Raw genomic sequence first — 26,058 nt, 5'->3', positions numbered from 1 at the left:
TCACGTATTTGTTTATGGAATTGTCCTAAAAGTGAAATATCCAGGTGAGGCGGACACGCCTCTGTTCTCAGGAGTGCACGGTCGGTTGGGCCGACTGTGACGCTGCTTCGGGACCTCCTGTTGAACTGTTGACATTAGATGAGAACGTGTGGGTTGCTGTAGCATCTGAGATTTGTCAGCAGGATCTCATTCCACTAGAGCACATGTGTTTTTCTAGACTTCTGTGGCGATCTTGGAGAAAGTCAGGGATGAAATAACAGATTGTCTTCAAACGCTGCCGTCCAGCTCTGAATTTTATTGGCATTTTCTTATTCCACTGTTTATTTCATTAAGTGAAATCTGTTTCTCTTACATCCCGTGCAGAACGTGAAGGATGATGGACAGCATGTGTGGCGACTCAAGCACTTTAACAAACCTGCCTACTGCAATCTTTGCCTGAACATGCTGATCGGCGTAGGAAAGCAGGGTCTCTGCTGTTCCTGTGAGTATGCTTGCCTTGCCCGGACACCATCACCTCCGGTGAGGCGAGGTTGATTTCATGGCACAGTCGTGTTTGTAGACAGAGTCAAGAAATTAACCTGACCCTTCCTGTACCTATGATTTACGTCTCCCAGTAGTATGTTTCTGAAGGTTTAGGTCATTCTAGTTTTAACTTTCTTCAATTTTGGAAAACCCTCTCCTTGGGAAAGGAAGAAGGACATTTTCCAACTCACAAGCCATTTTCTTTCCACTGTAATTTAGTTTATTCATGATTCTCATTACTTCTGCCAGTATTAGGAAAATATCCACTGGTCTCTCATACTTATGTCTTACATTTATTCGTATTTGTCCTTTTTTTCCCAAGTTAGCTGCTTTATTCACATTGTTTTCCTGTAATGAGCGTATTCCTTTCAGTCTTTTAAAAATAATAACTTGATCAGTTTGCACTCAGATTAAGAAATCACAAGGAATAAAAACTAATCTTGTACCTCAGACACATGAGTTTTAATTCTATCATGGAGTTCTTCATATATGGTTAATGGGTATTAGAATGCAAAGTTTCACCTGTTCGTGAATTGAGGTCATTATTTTTATTTCAGCACACTTATCTTTACAATATTTATGTTATTCTACAGAATACTGCCCACTAGAATTTTCAGATAGTGCTTGCATCAATTTACAAAAGGCACTTAAGAATTTTTAAACCAACAGCATGTATGCCTGAGGAACTTTTGCATTCTGAGATACTTCTGCTAAAACAGGGGGAATCTGAGTTCTCCTCACTAAGGGCGACTTTGTCTTAGTCCAGCACGTTGTCCAGCCACACTCTTTTCTGCAGTGTATGTTTACTGAACCGGTCAGGTTTATTGGATACATTCCATTTTTGTGCATTTATAATAAATCTAATTTCTTACCTGGCTTCCATATAATACATAATTTTCAGATATTAATTTTAGCTAATGGCTTCTTTGGTAGCATATTTGGGAGAAGACTTTCAGATTTTTTTTTTTTTCAGATGTTTTATTTGACATTAAAAACCATATTTTAGGACCACTTTTAAGTGTTTAAGGACTTTTAAAAAGTAACATAAAATTACCTCATGCCACTTCAGAGGGCTGTTTCTGGTGGCCACATTTAAAAGGCTGGTTACCCCAGAACATTCTCCATGTACAAAGGAAGTAATTTGTTTTCAAGGCTTTATTATTTTTAAGGAAAATAACTTTTGCAGAGTATTTTCTATTGATGGGACCTTATGAAACAAAATGGTAATTCTCAAATAATGTGGGCAGTGTCATGTAAGAGTGAGAATCTTACTCACAAATTTTAACTGGTAGGTGTAGCAAACGTAATATACAACATTATTGCCACTAGGGAAGAGAAGAGGAACTGTTTTCTTCCTCACTGTTGCCAAAGGAACTCACAGATGTGGGGAAGAGTTTTACTATATGAAGTTAGTATTTTTTCATTCTAATTCCATGCAGTGGTTAATTTCTTTTTGTTTTATTGAGAGAGTTACCTGGTTGCTTTTTTACTTAATTTTTATTCCCTGTATTTATGCATTTGTTACTCTTAATTAGAAACCAGTATTTTATTAAAGAATATCTTTATAAGACCCCGAGTTATACTCAAAATCAAGCCATGCACTGATTTACAGATGCCCATAACGTGTATGTGTTGGCTTTATGTCGCATTTTACACACCCACACCCCCATATATATCTTTGTATTTGTGAATATATTCATATTTGTGCTTAGTCGCTCAGTCGTGTCTGACTCTTTGAAACTCCATGGACTATAGCCTGCCAGGCTCCTCTGTCCATGGGGATTCTTCAGCCAAGAATACTGGAGTGCGTTGCCATGCCCTCCTCCAGGGAATCTTCCCAACCTAGGGATTGAACCCAGGTCTCCCGCATTGCAGATGGATTCTTTACCATCTGAGCCACCAGGAAAACCCATACACATTTGCATATACATATTAATTTTGTGTGTGTGTATATATATGTATGTATATATATATTTACATACCATAAAATACATATATACATAGACATGTATATCTTTGTATATGTGTATATATACACATTTGTATATGTATATTAATTTTTGCAATCATATATCACAAAATGCATATATACACACGTGCACACACACACACACACACACACACACACCATATGCTGTCTAGCAAAGGTTTTTCCTTTTGGAGACAGATTGCCATGATGGCTATGAAGGATGAAGTTTAACTGAAGGCCTGGCATGTATGAGGAAATCTATTCTCTGGAAATAGACTAACCAGCTATTTAAGATTTAGATAAATCAATAGACAAAACAGCATAAACTCATGGGCTTTTACTCCCATGCCTGCCAGCTGCTCTCATGCCTATACTCTGTAAAATATAGATCTTTTCCTTCTAACAAATGACACCAAGCCATTTGGCAGTCATCAATTTGTCTTTAATATTTTTGTCATCTGGGAATTATTGTGAAAAATTTGAGTAAGGCCTGATTTAATTAAGCATTTCCTGCTATGCCATGATAGAAGAGTCTTGGTTTTTCACATGCATAATATTTCCTGTACTAATTGGCCTTTTGTATTCCATGGTAAAAACAGTAGACTTGGACTTTTTCTTGATGTCGCTGATTGGATTGATTAGGGAGCAGAGGCTATGAAACAAGGTTCTGTTAATGTCATTCTTTCTCCGTAAAATTGGAGTCTGGGCCAGGATGAGCTCTAAATTTGCGTACATGTTTTCTTTCAGTTTGCAAGTACACAGTCCATGAGCGCTGCGTGGCCAGAGCGCCTCCTTCATGTATCAAGACTTACGTGAAGTCCAAGAAGAACACTGATGTGAGTGATGGCCTGCTGGCGTTTGGAGTGTGTTGTTTCTGGATGCTTCTTCTCACTGCAGTGCTCTCGTTCTGTTCTAGGTGATGCATCATTACTGGGTTGAAGGCAACTGCCCAACCAAGTGTGATAAATGCCACAAAACGGTCAAATGTTACCAGGGCTTGACAGGACTGCATTGCGTTTGGTGTCAGATCACAGTGAGTAACATCGGAGAATATGTCTCTGCCGTTCACTCTTGATGAAGACGCTGTATCCCATGCTCTCTGATGAGTCTTAGAAGGCCATCTTGAATTTTAGACTAAGTCCAAGTTAGCATAGCATAACAGGAGCCTCTCATCTCATGTGTGGCTCCCAAAGGGATAAAGGTCAGAGTCAAATTTGGCCTCAGAGGGTCCAGAATTTTAGAGCTAACCTTAGAGATAGTATCATCATGATGCTTTCCAGTTGTGCTCTGTGAAATTACAGAAAGGTAACAAACTAGGCCGGTGGCTGTGGGTGGGCAGTGAGCTTGGAATATTGACTGGGTAGAGCTCAGCTAGCCCTCTGCCTTGAAACTCTATTTTGGTAGAGTTTTGTATATTTATTTCAATCATGGGATCTATTAGGCTTAAAAAGGGTAGAGCCATGAATAATGTGATCCAAAGACTTAATTTTATAGTGAAGGTATTAAGACCAAGAAAATTTAAGCAAATCATTAATGACCACATGGCTAAATAGAGATGCAAGCATGTCCATATTTTAGTTCTTGATGATTCTAAGAACTCACTTAACCCTTCTTTACAGTGTGTTGTTGCCTTGCTCCTTTAGTTAAGCCATAAATTGAGGGATACAGGTATGGATGTAAATGCTAACCATTAATGGCATTGACAATGAAGAAGAGGTCGCTTGGTCTTTCCTGGGAAGTCTTTGCACTCTCCCTGGCTTGCATAATTGAAAAAGCTGCTTCACATAACTTCTGGGATAAACACATTTGTTAGGTGGTACCTCTAGTATTTCATGTTGTGTTTCTGGAAATTAATTAAAATGCACGTTTTTAAGAATAATCATTTTTTACCATTTAGTACAAAAACATTTATGGGGCTGAATTTTTCCCCGATTGACTGTTTTCTCTTTACACCTAGTGTCCAAGAGTTATCTTATTTATAGGGCAAATTGTTCTTGCATTGTGGGAATTAAACAGTAGAGAGCAGTGTATCAGTTAAGCAAATAAGTTTCTGTGTAATGTCCCTGAGCACTCCTCCCCAACACACACACCATTTAAAAGTTTTCTTAAGTACACACACACGCACACATACACACAGGATAATGAGAAAAATAAGCTGTGACTTGTATTTCAAAAGTACAATTAAGTACTTTTTTTTAAATGAACACATTTTCTTCAATCATTTTCAGCTATTACTCAGTTAAATTATATTTACATTTGAAATTTCCTCAATTATGAAAGACAGTTTTATTTTTTGAAGTGATTGGGTATTATAATAAAATGTCTAACAATGATTTAAACTATACATGTGAATTACTTAAACATGTTGATTTCTCAGTTTTAAGAAGACCATAACTATTTTATTTCTTAAAAACCTTGTGCTCATTAAAATATTAGTTTTCTTTTCTAAGCATCTGTAAAAAATTTTGTTTCAGATCTTAAATAACTCTATTCCTCTTATTTTCCCCATGGAGTACATCTTTTGTTAGATATATCTTTATTTTACCTTCAACTGAAGTTGGAGAATATCAGAATTTGTTTCTCCTTTTTATTTCAAGTTATTTTCCATCCTTCATACGTTTCAAATGTGTTATTTTCTTTCCCATTTTTAATTTCTTTTTTTTATTGGAGTATAGTTGCGTTACAATGTTGTGTTAGTAGTTTCCACTGTACAGCAAAGTGAATCAGCTCCATGTATGCGTATAGTCCCTCTTTTTTGGATTTCTTTTTCATTTAGGTCAGCACAGCGCTGAGTAGAGTCCCCTGTTCTATGCAGTTGGTTATCATGAGTTGCCTATTTTATGCATAATAGTGTATATATGTCAATTCCTATCTCCCGATCCATCCCACCTACCCTTCCCTTTTTGGTATCCATACATTTGTTCTCTGTGTCTGTGTCTCTGTTTCTACTTTGCAAATAAGTCCATCTGTACCACTTTCTAGGTTCCATGTATTCATGTTAATATATGACATTTGGTTCTCTCTTTCTGACTTATTTTAGTCTGTATGACAGTCTCCAGGTCCGTCCACGTCTTGGCAAATGGCACAGTTGCATTCCTTTTTATTCCATTGTATGCATGGACCACATCTTCTTTACACATTCCCCTGTTGATAGACATTTAGGTTGCTTCCATGTCCTGGCTGTTGTAAATAGTGCTGCAGTGAACATTGCAGTATTTTTTTTTTTAATTATGTATTTAAAATTTGAACAGTATAAAATTACACACTGCCTCCTTTCCTGATACAAAAGCTTTTAGAGATTTTAAGTTTCTTTATTTGGCTCCTCTTCTCTTTCCCCGATTTAATATCTTCTGCCTTTTTCATTCTATGGGAATTACTCTCCTCAGAGTTACCATTGCTAATAGTGTCTTATTGATAATCAAGGCATCTTGAAATGTTTTTTCTTGTTTTATATTCCATTTTGCTTTTCTTGTTTTCTTTCTTTTGTTTCAGTGGTTTTGACACTGAAAATTTACATTTCTAGCCCTGTCAATCTCCAGTTATACACTTATTTTTTGTCTTGATCGTGGTCCTAGTCTTATAAGAAATTAGGCCTTTCCTTTTATAGGAAAGAAGACGCTGTGTCTGAATAAACTCTGCTTTTATAATCTGAGGATTTCAGGTCCAATTCAGTTCAGACAACATGCCCCTAACATCTTACTCTTAAGGTCAAGGTGTACCTGGAGGTGATCTTTTGTCACTACAACAAAGCACAATATAAGCTATAAATGTCATCAGATCCCTCCTTCTACTCAGAGCAAGGGCTAACAGGGAGCCCTGAAAGGCTTAATGCAGAGTCAGAGAGAAATGGGGCCTCTCAGGGTGCTTCTTAGCTTACTGAACTCTCCCAAGACTGGAGGCTTCTGGCTAACTTCAGCTTTATTTGCTATAAACCATGATCTCCAGGGTTTCTGTGAGTGTTTGGTTCATGAAACAAAACTCAAAAAAATTTTTTAAAAGTTCTCATGTTTCCAGAAGAAAGAAAAAAACACAAATATATATATACAACACCTTCTTATAAGTAGCTTCAGCCTCTGTACTCTTTTGGATTTTTAATGTTAAGCAACTATAAGAACATATTTATTAGTCTATTGATTTTCTGCCTAGGTTAAATAGAAGATATCTGCCTCAGACCATTTCTGTATTTAGTATGAGTTATACTTTGTTTTTGAACTATTGTACGAAGATTTCAGCCTAAAGTTGATCTGGTCTTGACTGACACACTCCTGATTGCCTTTATTAAAAAAAAAATTATTTATGTATTTCACTGCACTGGCTCTTAGTTGTGACACATGGGTTCTTTAGTTGCAGCACGTGTGATCTAGTTCTCTGACCAGGGGTTGGACCAGGGGCTTCCTGCATTGAGAACATAGAGTCTTGGCCACTGGACCACCAGGGAAGTCCCCTGATTGCCTTTAAACAAACTGAATCTACTTTCTTATGTCTTTATGCTTCTCAGAAAGTGCTATAAATGTAGTAAAGAGCTAGCAGAAGGTGTGAAAGGGATGGGATATGTACCGTCAAAGCTGAGTATTAGGAAGGCCTATCTGAATGGAGTCTGTATGGAATAGATTGTAGAGAGAAACAAAGAGAATGAAACCTGGTTTCATTTCAGTGGTTTTACAAATGCTATCACTTCCTTTAAACATGGGACTTTTGGCAATTGCTTGAGTCTTAATTTAGTCATAAGTTAGACTGACCATATTTCTATAAGTGTCTCTGTTCAACAACTAGGGCAGTAGTTGTATAATCTTGGGCAAAGTATATACAAGCTTTGGCCAGTTTCCTAATTGTCAAAATGGATATCATGATACCTATCTTGTAAGATTTTTCTAAAAATTAAGCGAATTTTTAAAAATCTGTGTAAGTATGTTTAGTGCAGAATCTCATACATAATAATGCTTGCGTGTGTGCTAAGTCGATTCAGTTGTGCCTGACTCTTTGCAACCCCATGGACGGTAGCCCACAAGGATCCTTTGTCCATGGGATTCTTCCGGCAACAATACCGGAGTGGGTTGCCATTTCCTTCCCCAGGGGATATTCCTGACCCAGGCGTCAAACCCGAGTCTCTAAAGTCTCCTACATTGGCAGGCATGTTCTTTACTTCTAACCCCACCTGGGAAGCCCATGGTCGTGCTTAGTGATCGGCAATTACTTTCACAGTGAAGGCTGGGTAAAATGTCATGTGTGTGTGCATGTGTGTGTGTGCATGCTCAGTTGTGTCTGACTCTTTGCGACCCCGTGGACTATAGCCCACCACACTCTTCTGTCCATGGAATTCTTCAGGCAAAAATACTAGAGTGGGTTGCCATGTCCGCTTCCAGGGGAGTCTTCTCAATCCAGGGATTGAGCCCACATGCCTTGCGTATCTTGCATTGGCAGGCAGATTCTTTACCAGTAGTACCAGCTGGGAAGCCAGGTAAATTGCCATATGGGGGCACAAAACCCAACCTCTGGCTCACAGAGGGCACTCCATGAATGTTACTCAAACCACCTCTCTCCCTTCTGGAAGGATCTCTAATTTCCCAGTCTAAGAATAACACCTGCATGTTCTAAAAGCATCCAGAAACATGTGGTCCTGAATCTCACCAAAGTCTAGACTAAGCTGATTTATTTATATTCACAAACTCTCTTCTATGAAACATAGTAACATCATGCTTGCAATGATTGGAAATAGAGCTGGAAGTCAATCTCTTATCCTTGTCTTTCACCTCTATCTCATATATTCAACCTATCACTGAGCCTCTAAGTTTCCTCCTTAAAATATCTCTCTCAGATTTGGTTTTTGTCTTCACCATTCACAGCCCAAGTGCAAGCTCTTAGCACCTCTTAACTAGATTAGAGTCAGAAATCTTGGCTTACCTCCCTAACAGAAGGTACTTTTCCTATAACACAGGCTGCAAACCACCTCCAGAATCAACTTCTGAAAATACTGTTTTGTTATCATATGCCACCTTTGGCAACCCATAATAGTTCTGTGAAAATAAATGCAGCCCTCACCTCTTCCTACCTCAACCTGGTTTTCATTTCCCCAAATATGAGGCCCAAGCCTAAGCACCTGATGTATGTAACATTCCCCTTCATGCCCAGGCCCTGCTTTAAGTTGAGCATGTCTATGGAGAGTTCCCAGGGAAAGCCATGCTTCACCCATGTTATTTAACTCACTTTGCTTTATTTTATTTTTTAGTATTGTTAAAATTTTTATTTATCTAATTTTCTGTGTTTTGGGTCTTGATTGCCACAAGTGGGCTTTCTCTAGTTGCAGCAAGTGAAGGCTACTCTCTAGTTGCCGTGTTCGGGCTTCTCACTGCCGTGGCTTTTCTTGTTGCAGAGCACAGGCTCTAGGATGAGTGGACTTAAGTAGTTATGGCACATGTGCTTAGTTGCCCTGTGGCACGTGGGACCTTCCTGAACCAGGGATTGAACCCGTGTCCCCTGCATTGGTGGGTTTTAACCGCTGGACCACCAGGGAAGACCCTTGCTCACTCTGTGATTGTCCTGAATGCACCCACCTCAAATTCTAACTACACTTCAAGAACCAAGTTAAGTTCCATATTTCCCTTGAGATTCTCCTTGACACTACATGTTTACTTTTTCTGAATACCTTCTAAACTTTTATTCCACACCAAAAGAAGACCGAAATGCTGTCTAGAACGGTCATGTCTGCATGCTAACATTGTCTACACTGCTCGATCACAGTCCTATCCAGCTCCAGATCCAATATACAGCTTTGGATCACCCTAATCACCCTAAATCTTGATTCAGTGCTGAATATAGAGGATATCCTCAACAAATTCACTTTCATGACAGGTATCCTATTCTTACTGCTAAATAGTGAATTTTAAATGTATGACTTAAATTTTTTTTTTAAATCCTGTAATTCTCAAATATACATCAGATATACAAGTATGTGTAAACAAATACTTAAAGATAAAAGAAGTGTTAGTCGCTGAGTAGCATCCGACTCTTTGCAACCCCAGGGACTGTAGACCACGAGGCCCTTCTACCCATGGAATTATCCAGGGATGAACACTGGAGTAGATAGCCATTTTCTTCTCTAGGGGATCTTCCCAACCCAAGGATCAAACCCGGGTCTTACACACTACAGGCAGATTTTTTACAGTCTGAGACACCAGAGAAAACACCCCTTTTTATTCAGAACCTGTGCATTCTTGATGTTACACAATTTTGCCATCATATAGATAGAAAGTTAGACTCTTAGAACTGAGTTTTATCTCCTTTTGTAAGTCTCACCACTTAAAAATAAAGACAGGAAAATCCTAAGAAAGAACAATATAAACTGCCTTCTGATATTTAGGCAACCATTTCCCAGTGCTTTGTAATTTGATCAGCTGGGCTGAATGTCCTTACTGCTTCTTTCTTCCTCCTCTTACTGACATTCTCTGATCCTTAAGATATCACTGTTTAATTACTATTATTAGAGAGATGCAAATCCAAGCTACAGAGAGGTATCCCCTCACACGGGTCAGAATGACCATCATCAAAAATCTACAAACAATAAATCCTGTAAAGGGTATGGAGAAAAGGGAGCCTTCTTGTACTGTTGATGGGAATGCAAATTGATACAGCCACTATGGAGAAGAGTATGGAAATTCCTCCAAAATCTATGAATAAAACTACCGTATACCATATACCATATACCATATGCCATATGCCATATACCATATACCATATGCCGTATACCATATACCATATGCCTTATACCATATACCATATGCCATACCAGCAATCCTGCTACTAGGCATATACCCTGAGGAAACCAGAAGAGCTAAGACATGGACACAGTCTAGATGTGAATCGACAGATGAATGGATAAAGAAGTTATGGTACATATACACAATGGAATATTACTCAGCTATAAAAAGGAATGCATTCGAGTTGGTTGTAATGAGGTGGACAGACCTAGGGCCTATTAAACAGGGTGAAGTAAATCAGACAGAGAAAGAGAAATATCATTTATTAATGCATATATATGGAATCTAGAAAGATGGGACTGATGACCCTATCTACAGGGCAACGGTGGCGAGGCAGACATAGAGAACAGACTTTTGGACACAGTAGGGGCGGGAGAAGGTGGGATGGTTTGAGAGAGCAGCATTGAAATGTATACATTACCATATGTAAAATAGATAGCCAGTGTGAATTTTCTGTGTGACACGGGGAACCCAAAGCTGGTGCTCTGTGACAACCTAGATGGGTGGGGTGGGGAGGGAGACAGAAGGGAGGTTAGGAGGGAGGGGGCATATGTATAGCTATAACTGACTCTTGTTGATATATGGCAGAAACCATCACAATATTGTAATCATTCTTCAATCAAAAATGAAATATATATATATTTTAAAAAATATCTCTCTTTATACCTGTTGATTTCTACCATGAAAGCATTCTCCTGACATTCTATTAAAATAGGCCGTCATTTGCTCCTGGTTGTGGTTAAATGTCCATGGTCAGGCAGGGCTCACAGTATCGGTGGATGATACTTTTCATTTGAGCTTGGCAAAAGCAAGCCTATATTGTGGCTATAGATTATTGACTTTTGGTATCATGTAGGACTACTATTTCTTTTAAAATAGTCAACTCCTAACAATGTTTAAAGGTTTCCAATGCCTTTACAATAGAAAGACTCAGGCCTTAGCAAATGCCAGCATTAACGCAGCACCTGAAATGGAAAAATGTCAGAGATAAAAATACATACAAATCAACAAATATTTCTCTAATCTGGTCACTTTACTTTTCTGCAGAAAACTATTTCTTTTTTCTTCCAAATTCTTATAGAAATTTATTTTCTGTTTTCCTTCCTTTCAACTTTTTAGATTCTGTTTTCTTCTCAATGTAACATCTTCACTCTTGTCTCAACTCCATCCCATAAACGCATATACATATACACACAAACTTATTCACACATTTTCTTTTTCTTCCTAAATTGAGACAGCTTTTTTCAATAAACATAGATCTGGCTCTAAATTAAGTGCTATTAGAAATGTTGTAAACTCTGAAATTATTTCCAAGTGTTTAATTCACTTCCAGAAATAGCTGGTTTATATTTTATGAATTTTCTAGCTATAACACCAATTCCCTTACACAGAAATGGAAGTTTCTGTGCATATAATAAAATATGACCTGATGATTTCTATGCCTTACTCTAAAAATGCAAAGGTAACTGTGAACAAAAATAAAACACTGTTTAAAAGGTAACAATTTCTTTACTCTGGGGCTCTATTGGCCAATCCATTTAAGAGGCAGGACTCATCAATGTTCTATTTTATTGCTCTTCTTAATGAGGCTTTTTCTCTGTTTTGCTGATTTACAATCTGGGTTATCTTTAAGATAATTGTATCTACTGTCACTGAGAAGGACTCAGCTTTGACTTTTTTTTTCCTGTAAAATGGCATGGTGATGAGTTTAACAACTTGTTATTATTACTGATTATACTCACTTTATTCCTTTTTACATTTTTATTTAAAACATCATGCTATGCTAAGTCACTTCAGTCGTGTCTGACTCTGTGCGACCCCATGGACAGCAGCCCACCAGGCTCCTCTGCCCACAGGATTCTCTAGCCAGCAATACTGGAGTGGGTTGCCATTTTCTTCTCCAAAACATGTCATACATACAGAAAATTATAAATATACCAGGGAGAGAGCTCAGTGAATTTTGCACATGAACACTATGTGTAGCTAACACCTGACGGAGAAACAAAATATTACCAGTAACCTAAGATACTTTTAGGCGCTAGTGGCTTTTAAATTCCATTATATGGTTTCTATTTTGTTGATATTTTCTATTTTTTAATAGACATTTGTTGCAAAGTTTTAATTTCACAGCAAAAATGATGTACACTTTTAATCTTGATAGTCTTGGGAACCATAAGCATTTTTTAATTGTCCTTCATATTTTATAGTTTGTGTTCAAGTATGTTTATGAACAATATGGTCAGTGCAGTAGACCTGCTATACACATTGTGGAAAAATCAGTATTTTCCAATGTGGTGTCCTCAGCTTTGATACTTCCAGCTACAAATAATGTCATGACGTTGATGGACACCCACACATATTTAGCAGCTGCCAGATTCCGGTCTTAAGAGAAGTGTAAGGTACCTTGCACGTTATTAGTTAATACAGCCTTCTTGAGGAGGAGAATTTTCTTGCACTGTGCCTTCCTGTTTCACTGATGATGATATGATTACTGACATCTTTGTAGATCCTGCCATATGCTTATGTTCCTGCAAGACTCTGCCCCATAGCCACCTGGACCACATGGCAATCAAACTGGGCAGTGCCATGTTGATTTTATTTAGCTCTGCAGGGAAGACAGAGCATCCCAGGTGATGGTAGTGGTAAAGAACCCACTTGCCAATGCAGGAGACACAAGAGATGTGGGTTTGATCTCTGGATTGGGAAGATCCCATGGAGGAGGGCTTGGCAACCCACTGCAGTATTCTTGCCTGGACAGAATCCCCATGGACAGAAGAGCCTGGTGCAAAGAGCCTCTTTGCAGTCCATGGGGTTGCAAAGAGTTGGACATGACTGAAGTGACTTAGCATGCAGCACACAGGCAGGGAGCAGTGTTTCAAAGGACCCGTTCCAGTACCTGTGCTGTGAAACCCTCAAACCTCAATGTGAAGAGGTACTCCGTATATTCTGTTTGGCTTATCAGCTTTGCAATTCTTTCTGAGTGCTCAGTTCCTTTTTTTGTTTTGCTGGAAAACTAGCTTAAATACCAAAAAGCTGTCATTAAATTCATTTTATTTTTGTTGTTTTTTTAATTACATCTGGCAACCCTCAAATAACTATGTAGAGAGGTTAGTCATCCCTGCCCATATCAGTTGCAGATTGTTAGAAATCCATGGGATGGAGGCTCAGCTTGTGTAGGTGGTCAGTGCTGGCAAGATCTCAGTTCCCTGTCGCTATCCTTCAGAGTTGCATGTAAAACTTCAGTCACTGCAAGCAAGTGTGAAAATTTAGCTTTCTCTCACTCTATGCACACAGAAATTTTATCTTAGAGTCTTGCATTGTCAGTTTTAAATAGGAGGCAGGATCGAAAAGCAGAAGCTTTTTCTCTGTGACACCACAGTACAAAAGAGCCTTCGAGACACGCAGCTTGTCTTTGATTTTTGGTTCAGTTTTCATAGCAATTGGTACATTCCATTCCAAGGGCTACCATAACGAAACACCACAAAATGAGAGCAGAAAGTTATCCTTTCATAGTTCTAGAGGCTAGAAACCCAAGATCAAGATGTTAGCGGGCCATGCCCCCTCTGAAGGCTGTAGTGAAGAACCCACCCTCACCTTTTCCTGATTCTGAGAGTGGCCCCCAATCACTGGTGGCCCTTAGCCTTTGGCTCCATCACCAAATCCCTGCTTCTGTTGTCACATGACCTCTTCCCTCCAGGTCTGTCTCTTTATATCCAGATGTCTCTCATCTCATAAGAAAGCCAGTCATTGGATTAAACTCCAAGCTATTTCAGTATAACTTGAACTGAACTTGAATATGCCTACAAAGATTTTATTTCTCAATGAGTTCATATTGTACAGGTACTAGAATTCAGGACATTAATTGGGGAAAGTCCCAAAATAACCTGCAACACTTGGTAATCTGTTTGGTCTGAATCCCAAATTTCAGGGTCATGATTTATTCTGAGAAGACTGATGAAGTCTAATATATCAATAATATATTTAAACCAGTCGCTAATTTTATTTTGTGGAAACTATGCATTTCCATTTGCCAGATGATTGCCTGTTAATTTAGTTGTATTTTGCATATGGCTTCAAGTGCTTCTTTATCTTGAATACCCCTTGCCTCTTGACAAAGCAATGCCTGGTAAGATGAAACCACCTTTTTAATAAGGAGTTTACATGTCACTGAGAAGCAAAACTGCTAATTATGGATGAATGTGTAAAGGTATTTTTATTTCATGTAATGTGGCCTAGTGTGAGTTAATTACAGTACAAGTAGCCTTAATTCCAAGGCAGGGCGTTACCATGATAGATGTTTTAAATCCAAGGACAACAGAAATACCCCTCTTGTAGTGAACTACTCAGGTGAGCTATTATCGCCAGCGGCCCATCTACTCTCATTAGAGTCTTGTGCTTGGTTGGTAATGAACTGTTACAAAGGTAGGCTTGTGTTGGAAATTAATGTAACCAAGACTTAAATGGGGTGGCTTTTGGTTCAGAACTTAAGTGAGCTCCTTTTTGTTTCTGAACAAAACATGTTATTTTATTAACATCTGTCATTTTTTTAAAAGCATGACCATTTCATATTACATTGATAAGGAGTAGGGGATAAAGGTGTCCGTAGGTGCCTTTAAACAACTATTACCTTAACAATTCTATATGGCTCCAATCAGAATTATCACCTCAATTAAAAAAAAATCACTTATTTAATATACCATATTATAATACCTTAATTTCAACTTGTGGCCAGGTTTGATAAAAATATCGGTTTAAATTCATCCATGTTGAAAAGTAAATTACACTTATGATTATACACTTACTTAATGTAGAGCTGATAAATACAATATAAAGATAAATTTTGATAATCATAATCATCTTCTTATATTTATATCCTGCTCCTACTGAGATGAATCTCTGGTTACATTTACATATTGAATTAGAAAGTTAAAACTAATGATGGGATCAATTATGCCCCATACTGAGCTGTGCACTTTGGAATGACTTTGAGAAAACAGGAGGGTCAAAAGAAAAAAAAAAAAGCATCCACAGTGCACAGTGGTTTCAAGATTATGCTAACAGATAAGTGTAGGAAGGATTGTAATGGATGATAATGTGTGTTTGTCAAAGAAATCAGGCTTTTCAGGGGAAAAACCTAAAGGGCATTTCTAACATAAACATTTCTGAGAATTAGAAAATATATAGGCTGGGTCACGGAAGTTGCTGCGCAGTTTACTTAAGGCAGACTGTATAAGAACAGATGTCATAGGAGTCCCTTTATGATCCTGTTTGTTTGTTCTTGTAATTCTTTAAATGGATTTGCTGCATCTCAGGTGAAGTAGGATCTGCTTCATGTTTGCTGTTGTTATGCAAAATGATAGTTTCCTCTTTCTCCTTCCCTAGCTGCATAATAAATGTGCTTCTCATCTGAAACCTGAATGTGACTGCGGACCTTTGAAGGACCATATTTTGCCACCCACCACAATCTGTCCAGTGGTACTGGTGAGTTTTTCCTTCTCATCATTCTGCTATAACTTGAGATTTCTGTAACTAACCGGTGCACTCTGCCACTTGATGCTTTCAGAGGTCATTTTCCATTGATCAAGGCAGAGCTCAGTAGACCTAAAATACCTCCTTACTTCAGAGAAGACCTCTCTGCCCACTAATATTTCCTTTTGCCTTCATGGCACAATAAACTTATCAGTAAGGTATGCTCTAACTGAAGCTGACTCAGGTTTTATCACTCAGTCATGTTGTACTTACCAGAAATTGTATAGGCAGAACACTTCCACATTTTACATGTTTTATAGATTGAGCTTCCCAGAATAATGAAGTTATTCTTATGGGCAGTTTTGCTGGAGATGCACATTATGTATCTGCAAGTGGGAAGTCTCTCACCTAAGTCAGAGGCTACTTAGAATGAGGACACACACCTGGAAGAGAGCTATGCACTGCCACGAGGTGTATTTTATCTTTTATTAGTGAACAATAAATTTAACTACCTGCAAAACAGTTACTTGATTCAATAAATATACAAGCGAAAAAATGCCTAAGTAAGATAACCTTGATAAGAGCAAATCCTGATAGAAAGAGAAGCAGCTATTCAAAGATAATATTCACATTACCTTTCAAAATCCAAATTGTTTCTAAAGTGAAGCAGTTATTTTACAAAACAAACCATTTTATATCCATAATGCAGTTCTCATTTTTTTTAAACAACATGGAAATTAACTAGCTGGAACTTCAGTTTGATGTAAAAAAATACAACAACTAAGAAATGTTAGACAAATACTTTTCTAAAGGTCAACTTAGAAATTAATCAAATTACTCAATTTGCACCCACTTATGATTCATTTTGTAATTATCTGTAAAATACTGGATGTATTTAAATGCCTTTATTTAAAAAAAATTAAAAACTCTTTATTTTCTCAAACTGCAAAGAAAAAGCAGAAGAAAATACCTCCATGTTGCTGAGGATAGCAATAACCAATTCTAAATTTCCCTTCATCATGTAAGAATTACTAGACATCCTGTAGTAAATAAGATTAATTAAAATTAATGAGAGCCATATTAATTTTTTTATTATTTTGTAGTATTTTCTTAAAGAGAAAGAACTTGTGGAATTTTTATATATTTGCATTTAAAAAATATATAGTAATTTGTACTGGTTTAGATGCACTCAATCTCAGATTTTAACTCTAAGAAAAAAATCTATTACATCATTCTGTTATCCAGCTATCTGTGTAAAACCCTACTAAATTCAGTGAGCCAGGGGACTATTTCTCTGACCTACTTATGTCAGCCTCTCATCTTATAAGCTCAAGAATGAGATAAGTTCTTTTATTATCCCATCCTTCTTTTCTTTGAAAGAATCAAAGGTAAAGAACATGTGTTGAATAAATGGTTTTGTCTTGAACAATCTTGCAGACTCTTTCGTTGCTTTTGTAGACACTTTTGATTCTGAAGATTTATTTTCTCATTAAATCTTCCTAAGGTTTTTTTATCATGATTTGTATCTCAGCATTTGCTGTATTCTCATTTTCTTGGTACTAACTGAAGTGTTAGGCACTGTTAACCACCTCATCCTTCATGAACATCTACCTTCCTTAACTCCCATTATCCCACCCTCTCCTGATTCTTCTTGTGTTTCTCTGGATACTTGCTTTTTATATTTTTCCTGGTTTTCAAGAGTTCAACCTGCCCCGTGTTGGCTTCCATCCATATGCCCTACCCTCACTCACATGCCATGGCTTTCTGCTCTTAACATTCTTCCCAGTGAGATCTTGCTTATTCATTTATTTCATTATTGTGTTAATTTATATTAAGTTCAACCTCTGCTTATGAGTCTCAAGTGCTTCAACTTGGAGGTTTCATGTTGTTTACATGCATGATATATTATTATAAGTGATAACAATAACTCCTACTTATTGAGCACCTATATTATACCAGCTACTATGTTAAATATCTTAGTCCATTCAAAAAGTGTTTATTGTTTAGTATGTGCCCAATAGTATTAACAGTGGAAAGAAACCCAAATAAAATCTTTACCTTCATCAGGTTTTCATTCCAGTGGGGTGAAATAGGCAATAAGCAAAGCAATAAATAAGTTATTTAGTACCTGTTTGTGCCTCAGATGGTAAAGAATCTACCTTCCATGTGGGAGACCCAAGTTCAATCCCTGGGTGGGAAAGATCCCCTGAAGAAGGGAATGGCAACCCACTCCAGCATTCTTGCCTGGAAAAATTCCATGGACAGAGGAGCCTGGAGGGCTACAGTCCGTGGGGTCACGAAGAGTTGGGCATGACTGAGCAAGAAACACTTTCGATTTTATATTAAATTACTGGTGGTATTTAAAGTTGAAAGGACAAAATTAAAGTGGGAAAAGAAAAGGAATGTTGGAACTGCAATTATAAGAGAGTAAGTTAAGAGTTCAAGGAAAATAGTACGAGTTCAAAGGAACAGTAGGGCGAAGAGTTGAGGACTGTGAGAGAGTTGCTATTGTGGCTCTCTGGGGACAGATCTCTGTAGACAGAGGAGTCAGCAAGGAGGAGGAGCAGACTCAGCAGGAGACGCCTGACATATCTGAAGAGCATCAAAGGCATCAATGCCTGGGCCTGTTTTGCAGGGTGAATAATAGTAGACAAGTTCAAATATGTCTTCAGATTTTCATATGCATAGGACAATTTAGGGATTCTAAGGTCTTTAGCCTTTACTGTGAAAGAAATTGGAAGTCAGACCAGATGAGGGAATGATCTGACTTATATATTTAAAAGAACATCAGTCTAACTGGTGTGTTTAGGGGCTAACAGTGGGAAAAGGAAAGGATGCCTAGATTTTCTTTAGAAAAGTAGGAAGCTGGCTCATTGCTGAGAGCAGGGTGGTTGGAGAGTTTTGCAGATCAGGAAGAAATTAGACAGCAGTCACTTGGAGAATGGGAGCTATGTGGATCAAGGAAATACCAGATGATTGCCAGGGAATAAGGAATAGTCTTGGGTTAATAATAGTGAATTTAGAACAAGGTCAGTAAACTTGAATGGGTACATTTCTTTGGTGATATTCAGTCTTATTTCTCAAGTTATATTCTAACTTTAGGAGTAGAATAGCCGTGGGTCAGCTTTAATGAGAATGTGTTTTACCCAATATGATCAAGGGAGAGGGAAGCAAAGGACTTGAGAGTGTGTGCAAGCGAGTGATTGTAGGGATTGGTTGTGGAATTTAAGCTGGGAAACGAGGGAGCTAAGGACATGGACGGTAATATACAGTGAGGGGTGTTAGCAAAATACATTTGTGGATTGCAGTGGGATCAAAGGTTGTTGAAATCAACCTTAGTAGTGTCAAGTTACAAGAATGAGTGAGATAACAATTGAGATTATGGAGGGGTTGCAGTTATTGATGATGATAGGTATGAATTAATTTAAACATCACAGTGATGCCAAAAAGTAAATATTGTAACTTTCTCGATTTTACCTATGAGAAAAGTGAGAAACAGAGATTAAGTACATTTTCGGTGTCAGATGGCTATGAAGTAGCAATCCGAGATTGGAACCCAAAAACAATCATTCCAGAGCTTGTACACTGAGCTCATCATTTCTAGCCTTTCTCCAAGTCCCAAGATAGATCTTCTCCTCTTGGCCTTTTCTAGAACCTAATTCTCCAACCTTCCCAAGCCAGAAGCCTAAGAATTATCATTGGTGCTTCATCTTGAATATCAAATTTATCATCAGGCAGCCTATACTGATGTTCTTACTTCTCTCTTTTGCCTTCAACCCAACTGTAACTGTCTCATATGTTACTCGCAAATTGTTTTTCAGAATTGTCCTCATGTTAGTAGAATTTTTATAGAATTGCCTCTTCTTTGCATTCTCCACACTGCTTCCTGGATCCACCTTCAAAAACACAGTAAAATATTTTCCTACTCAAATACTTTAAAATGCTTAAAATGTTTTTAGTGATTCCTATTTGAGTTACAAACTCTCTAGTAAGGTAAACAAGGCTCTTTAACTGAATCACTCCACCTAATCCGTTACACACCATCTTACATGCTAGAAATCAAGGATTTGAACTACTTGAAATTCTCTAAGTATATCTGCTCTCCAAAGCCTTTGTGCTTTTGTACAAGTCAATAAATTGGCCTGAATCACTGCCTTGCTGCCTTGCTAAGTAGAAATTAAAGTTTACTTTCTGATCATGGAATTAGTACTTGATTCTTAAACCCATTAGCTATTTAAATACTAAAACTTTATACAAGTTAATAAAGTTGTTCTGCACACAAAATTGCTTAATATGCTTCAGCTGATAGGCTCTGAGGCTTTTCAATTTGTGAACTTTCAATAACTTCCCAGGAATGATTTCACACTGTATCTGCTGCTGGAATTTTTAAACTTTCATTGAAAGAAAATCCTTAGTCCTCACACATAATACAATATTTTTTATCCTCTAATAACAACTTTCTTCTTAAAAAATATAAGTTCTCAGATTCTCATGATCATGTGAGTTTCAAACTCAGTAGCAATGTGGTGATTAACATTATTTATAGCTCATTCTAGAAAATATGGAATGAAGAATTAAAACATAACATTTTATTGAAGCTTTTATCCCTTGTCTTTGACTCTATTGTCAGGAATCAGTTATTTAATGAGCAATGTAAACTCACTACAGATTAGATAGATATCTTACCTCTGTTTGAAGCATTTTAATGGCATACTTCTAGGTCAAGGTGAGTAGCAACAGTCTTCCTATATTTTAGAGCATCCCTTCAGGTATTAATTTTATTCATTTATTCTTTAAAATTTCTATACCTCTCTTCTCAGCCCCCAAACTCTCTCAGATACTTATTAGCTTTAATGATTCAATAGATATGTGCTCACCTGTTATGAAGATTAGCCAAGTCAGCATGTTCTTTGCACTGATGACATGCTTTTATAAGTGTACACTAAAAATTACTTCCACAGTTAATTTGTCTTGATAGTGTCTATTTCCATAAAAATATACTAAAGCCAACTACTCTGAAATTAAAATAGAAATGTAATCAATGAGTCTGTATATCAAATATAATCATAGATTTCTGGAATTGCAGTTGATTTCTAGCATATTTTGAGTATACTATCAAAAGAAGCTTTACCGTGTAAAAGTTATCTAGGTTCTTTGTGACTGTGTTTATGTATCTTTAATGCTTTCTCTGAGGATTTTCCAGCAAAAAAAAAAATAAAAATGATTAGAACTATTATCTCTCTACTTCCATATTGAAGATAATTCAGAACTGTTTACAAAGGTAGATTTCTTGAAGGTCTATTCTCATCTCACCTCCAAACAACTGGAAAGTGAATCCAATCCAATCCAATTAGTCAGGACTCTTGATCAGCAGCTTAATTTCTAGAAAAAACCATTAACCCTTACCAAATGATAGTCAAAACAGATGTTCTTCCTTTAATGGACTCCATCAAAAATGTGTTCCTGATTCTTGTTTTGGATCACACTCAGAAATCTCACATTCCCAATCCCAATCAAATGTCAATGTATAAATTGTAATAATTTCATATAAATCATGACCTGATGAGCATGAAAATTGCCCACTCTTTTATGAGTTTTACTCCTAACCCAAGCAGATTTGGTCCATGTTGTTTCAGTCCCTCAGAGGTTTGCTTTAGTTATTTTGGACCACTGTGTCATCAACCTACACTGAAAGGCTTTAAAAAAATAATATGAAGCTGCCCCATTGTAACGAAAAAGGTATGTTTTTAGAGATGACTTCATTTTCTAATAGAAGTCCCTTTCCACTCTGTTTATCATGGTTTAATAACCTCTGAATGTTATTATTATTACCATGTTTCATCTTCTATCCTTAAGAAGAATAGAGTTAAATTTATACTGACGTTTGACTGTGATGCTGGGTTGTATGTTATTTATTTCCTTGTGCTAACCTATAAGTCTATTGTTATCCATTTCATAAATTTTGTTCACTATAATGGTCTCATTCAGTACTTCTGAAATTATTTTTGAAAGTACAAAATTTTTTTAGGTCCCAGAAATCAATGGAATAGGCCAGATAGAGTACATCTGATTTTCAGAATAATTTTATAGTGGAAGCTTTAAATTTGATACTTCCCTAGAGCTATGGTCTAGTCTTACATTAATTATAAATTTTATGTATTTTTTTCTAATGATCAGGCTGAGTGTCTATAATTACATGTGTTTTTATAATAATTTTTCAGTTTGTGTTAGGGTTTTATTCAATTAATTCTGCTCCTGTTAACAAATGAATACTTTAGATGTCTCCTGAGGAAATAGCTTTTTTAACTTTATATTTGAACAGCAAAAACATATCATCATAAAAATCATTTCTATTATATTTAGCTCTGTGATTTAATTTTCTCTTTATAAAATAATTACTTTACATGATAATTTAAAAGCAAGCTTCTATTCTCTAACTAAGGGGCTAATTATTTAGTAATTTTCTATATCAATGTATATTAGTAAAGTTGATAAAATATGAAGACTATGTAATGTTGATTACTTTAAATCTGGATTTATATTACATATAAGTATCCATTCTTCATGTAACTGTTAAGACTATGCCTTTAAATTGTTTTTAAGATCATTGTTGATAAACAATGTATATTATTTTTATTTATAATAGCTGCAGTGCCAGATTCCTCCTGTTTTTTCTTTTCTTTCCTTCTTTCTTCCTTCTTTCCACTGACTTTTATTGAAGTCACCAAAGCTAAAAATTCAGATAAGAACAGTTCTCTTATTTACTGTAATTTTGACTCTGTTGGGCAAGACAGGCAAAGAGATTACATATTCCAGTGTGGTAAATATTGACTTACTGGGGCTTTTCAGTGAAAAGAATCTTCATCTATTCTGAGGGTAATTCAAAGAGTAAATGAAAATTTTCTTAAATGTAGGATTCTTGAGCTGAATCTTGAATAAAACAAGGATTTGGCCAGTGAATGCAAAGTGAGCTTTGTACGGATAGTCTCAGAAATAAGAGAGCACAGGGTGAGATCTTGAAACAGCAAAATATTTAATAAGTTTTATGAATAAATGCGAGGTGTGGAGAGACAGACAAGACAAAGTCTGAGATGGTGAAAAGCCTGACCTTTCTTTTAAGGAAGTGGGCTTTATCCAGTATAAATAAGGGAGTCCATGATCAGATTTGTGTTTTCGAAAGATAATTCAATTACAGTAAATTTAAAGCAGGGAGCAGAGGAGATATGAGAGTATAGTCACTAGGTTGTGAGGGAAAAAAAATCACAAAACACCAACAGAGGAAGAAAATGAGGGAAAGAGGATAGAAGATCATAGCAGAAAACAGAATATTAGGGATTGATTTGATTTCAGGATAAATTAATTTCAGAGGATGGTAAAGTCCATTATGTTGAACCAGAAAATGAGTGTTAACACTTTATTATATGAGAACTATGCATTTATTGTATATAACTTATTAAAAACAATATGAAATGACTAGAAAAACATTTAAAAGTCTCTAAAACAGTTATATAAGAACAATTATTAACATATCAATAGAACCACTAGTTAAGTTTACCTGTTGATGTTTAAATGTTTATTTTGGCATTTTTGTAATTAGCCTTGACATATCATGTACTATTCTATTTTAACATATAAGCTGACATCATTAAGTGTCTATATATTTCTACATACTGTGTAACATCAATTAATGGTTGTATAATATCTCATTAATTGAAGATATAGTTCAGTTGAAACAGTGTTTATATTTAGCATATTTGCAAGTCTTACTTTGACCTTATAAATAACACTTTAGTGAACATCTTTATGAAGAGTAGCTTCTCCAAGTTGCTCTCTAACCAGAACTACAAAGTATTACTTTTTCCCCAAACATACCTATTTTCTTCCGCAAATGGAACAGATTTCACAGTTGTTTTTTCCGTACTATGAACACACCTCCAAATCAGGAATACAGGACAGCCATGCATCCTAAGTCAAACACTAGTTTTACAGTCACAAAGAGTTGGACACAGCTGAGTGGCTGAGCTGAACTGAACTGATTCCTTATTTAAATATTTAAAAGATTGATTAGGTGGGACTATTTTATCTTACTTTTAAACAGACATAATATTATCAGAATATACTGTAAAGATAGTATTCATTGACAGGAAGTGATAGAAAACAAAGAATAGGTTCAGCAACCTGCTTCTTTGGACCAATTGTGGTATGTTCTTCCTGGAACAATTTTCTCTTTTTGTAATATCCTATATTACCTGAAATTCACCCTTATGAATGCCAACAAAATAAATAATAAAACTTGTTAGCTCGGAGAAAGGAAGGCAAAACTTCCGAGAGAGTATATGTGTTAAACATAGTCTTTAGATTTGATTCATATGGTTCCGATTCTACCTTTCTCTTCTTTGCTGTGACTTTGCAATGTGGCCAAGTCATGGTGCTGCTGAGGCAGCAATCTGTTTATCTTTAGGTATAACAGCCTCAGAGAACCATATGTCTCTATTAACTTTTCCTCTTATTCCGGTCTTTCTTACTCTTCCACTATTATAAGAATTCTACTAAATTATGCATTGTAGATATGGAAAGTCTTAAATAGCAGAGAGTATGTTAAATCTTTCCTCCGAGCATGTGTTTACCCCTCAGTGATGTCAGAGGCCTGTTAGGGAGTGGAAGTATCACATACGCTTTCTTTGTCACAGTCCCAGGATTCTGAATTCTTCCTGTCCCATCTTTCACTTAACCCTAACCAGTCACTGTTAATAGCAACAAGCTCAATACCAAACATCAGCTAATTAAAAGGAGGAGGGAGATATTTGAATTCTCTGTGATTCCGAATGTTAGACATTGAATTCTCATTAACCTTATTTTCTGAACTAGTCAGAGAGTGCACAGATCTGTAGAGAGTCTGGGAGAGAGGTGTGAACAGTTGGCTGAGGATGTGACTTGCTGCGCGTTTTACTGAACATCATTCCAGCTGCTTCGCTTTCCATTTACCCCTTTAACCTTAACCACAGTTACTAAACTCATCTATTTCCTTGAAAATTCTTTATGTGAGGTACCATAGGTTTGTGCCTATGTAATTTTCATTTTTTGTCTAAAGAGTGGAACAAAGCACGTTGTCAGTGCTCAATAAATGTTTCATCAATGTCATTACTTAATATTCATTTAATTAATATTCATTATAGATCAATTCATAATTGTCATCAGAGTAATGATAGGCAAGAAGGGATCTCATTTTTCCCCATATTTTGAAAATCTAACTCAGACCCAATTTCACGGTAGTATTCATACAGGAGAGCTGCTTTTTTAAATTTATTTTTTACATATATAAAATTAAATTCTGAATGTTCTTATATTTTTTGCCTGTGGTTTTTTGCTTCAAAATCCAATGAAGGATATATTATTGGAGAGAGCTATAATGTTTATAAAATATCTGTAGATCCATTTTGTTTGGGTGTAGTCTTCATGTACTTTAAAGGGCCATACATAGTACAAGGCTGAAAAGGACCCAGCGTCATTTAGTGATGATTCCATCATCTGTACTTGTGAGGTTAACCATTTATATATTACTTTGTCTTAGTTAGTTTTATTGGTTTCTGAAGAACCCATCTTTATGCTAACCTAGGCTATAGTATACAGAATATGTATACCCGTAGGCAGGGTCTAATATAGAAGAGAAGTTAATATATCATAGTTAATTATATTCTTACGTAATGATTATGGTAGAATTCTATTTCTGAGGCTAAATATTTTTAGTTTATTTTTTAATAGGACTACAGAAATATTCCTACAAGTTTCTATGATATTTTATGTCTAAAATATTGCTGTATCCAGAACAAGTTATAATATTTTTTTAAAGAAACAAAATACATTCTTGGTTTTGTCAAAAACAAAACACTGGTACTTCCCTGGTGGCACAATGGATAAGAATCTGCCTGCCCGTGCAGGGGACGTGGGTTCAATCCCTGGGCTGGGAAGATTCCACATGCCTCGAGGGGCTAAGCTGTGAACCACAAGCAGTGAGCCCATGCTCTGGAGGCCACAAGCCCCAACTGCTGAGCCCATGTGCTGCGAGCTGACGTCTGTGTGCCTAGAGCCTGTGCTCTGCAACAAGAGAGGCCAGCACAACGAGAAACACGTGCACTGCAGCTGGAGAGGTGCCCCCACTTGCTGCAACTAGAGAAAGCCCGTGCAAAGCAACAAAAGCCCAGCACAGCCACAGTTAAAAGCAAACAAGCAACCGCCTCCCCCCCAAAAAAAGCCAAATGACTAATATGGCATAAACTGGAAGTTCAGTTACTTGAAAATCTGATTGAAATCTAAAACATGTAGACAAAAACGAAGCGTTAAAAA

General features: G+C 36.7%; 1 protein-coding gene across 4 annotated transcripts in view; it reads left to right on the top strand.

Moving 5' to 3' along the window:
* Positions 1–26,058, top strand: part of DGKB (diacylglycerol kinase beta) — an 809,350-nt gene that overhangs the window by 237,056 nt on the left and 546,236 nt on the right. For all 4 annotated transcript variants that reach the window (XM_043872850.1, XM_043872849.1, XM_043872848.1 and 1 more), the window contains 4 exons: positions 364–481; positions 3,239–3,327; positions 3,408–3,524; positions 15,628–15,726. In XM_043872850.1, coding sequence (XP_043728785.1) covers positions 364–481; positions 3,239–3,327; positions 3,408–3,524; positions 15,628–15,726 — 423 coding nt within the window. The remainder of the gene's footprint in view (positions 1–363; positions 482–3,238; positions 3,328–3,407; positions 3,525–15,627; positions 15,727–26,058) is intronic.

Source organism: Cervus elaphus, chromosome 18, assembly GCF_910594005.1.
Source record: "Cervus elaphus chromosome 18, mCerEla1.1, whole genome shotgun sequence".
In the NCBI taxonomy this organism is placed as follows: Eukaryota; Metazoa; Chordata; class Mammalia; order Artiodactyla; family Cervidae; genus Cervus; species Cervus elaphus.
The sequence above is the reverse complement of the archived record's forward strand: the minus strand, read 5'-3'. Positions and strand labels throughout refer to the sequence as shown.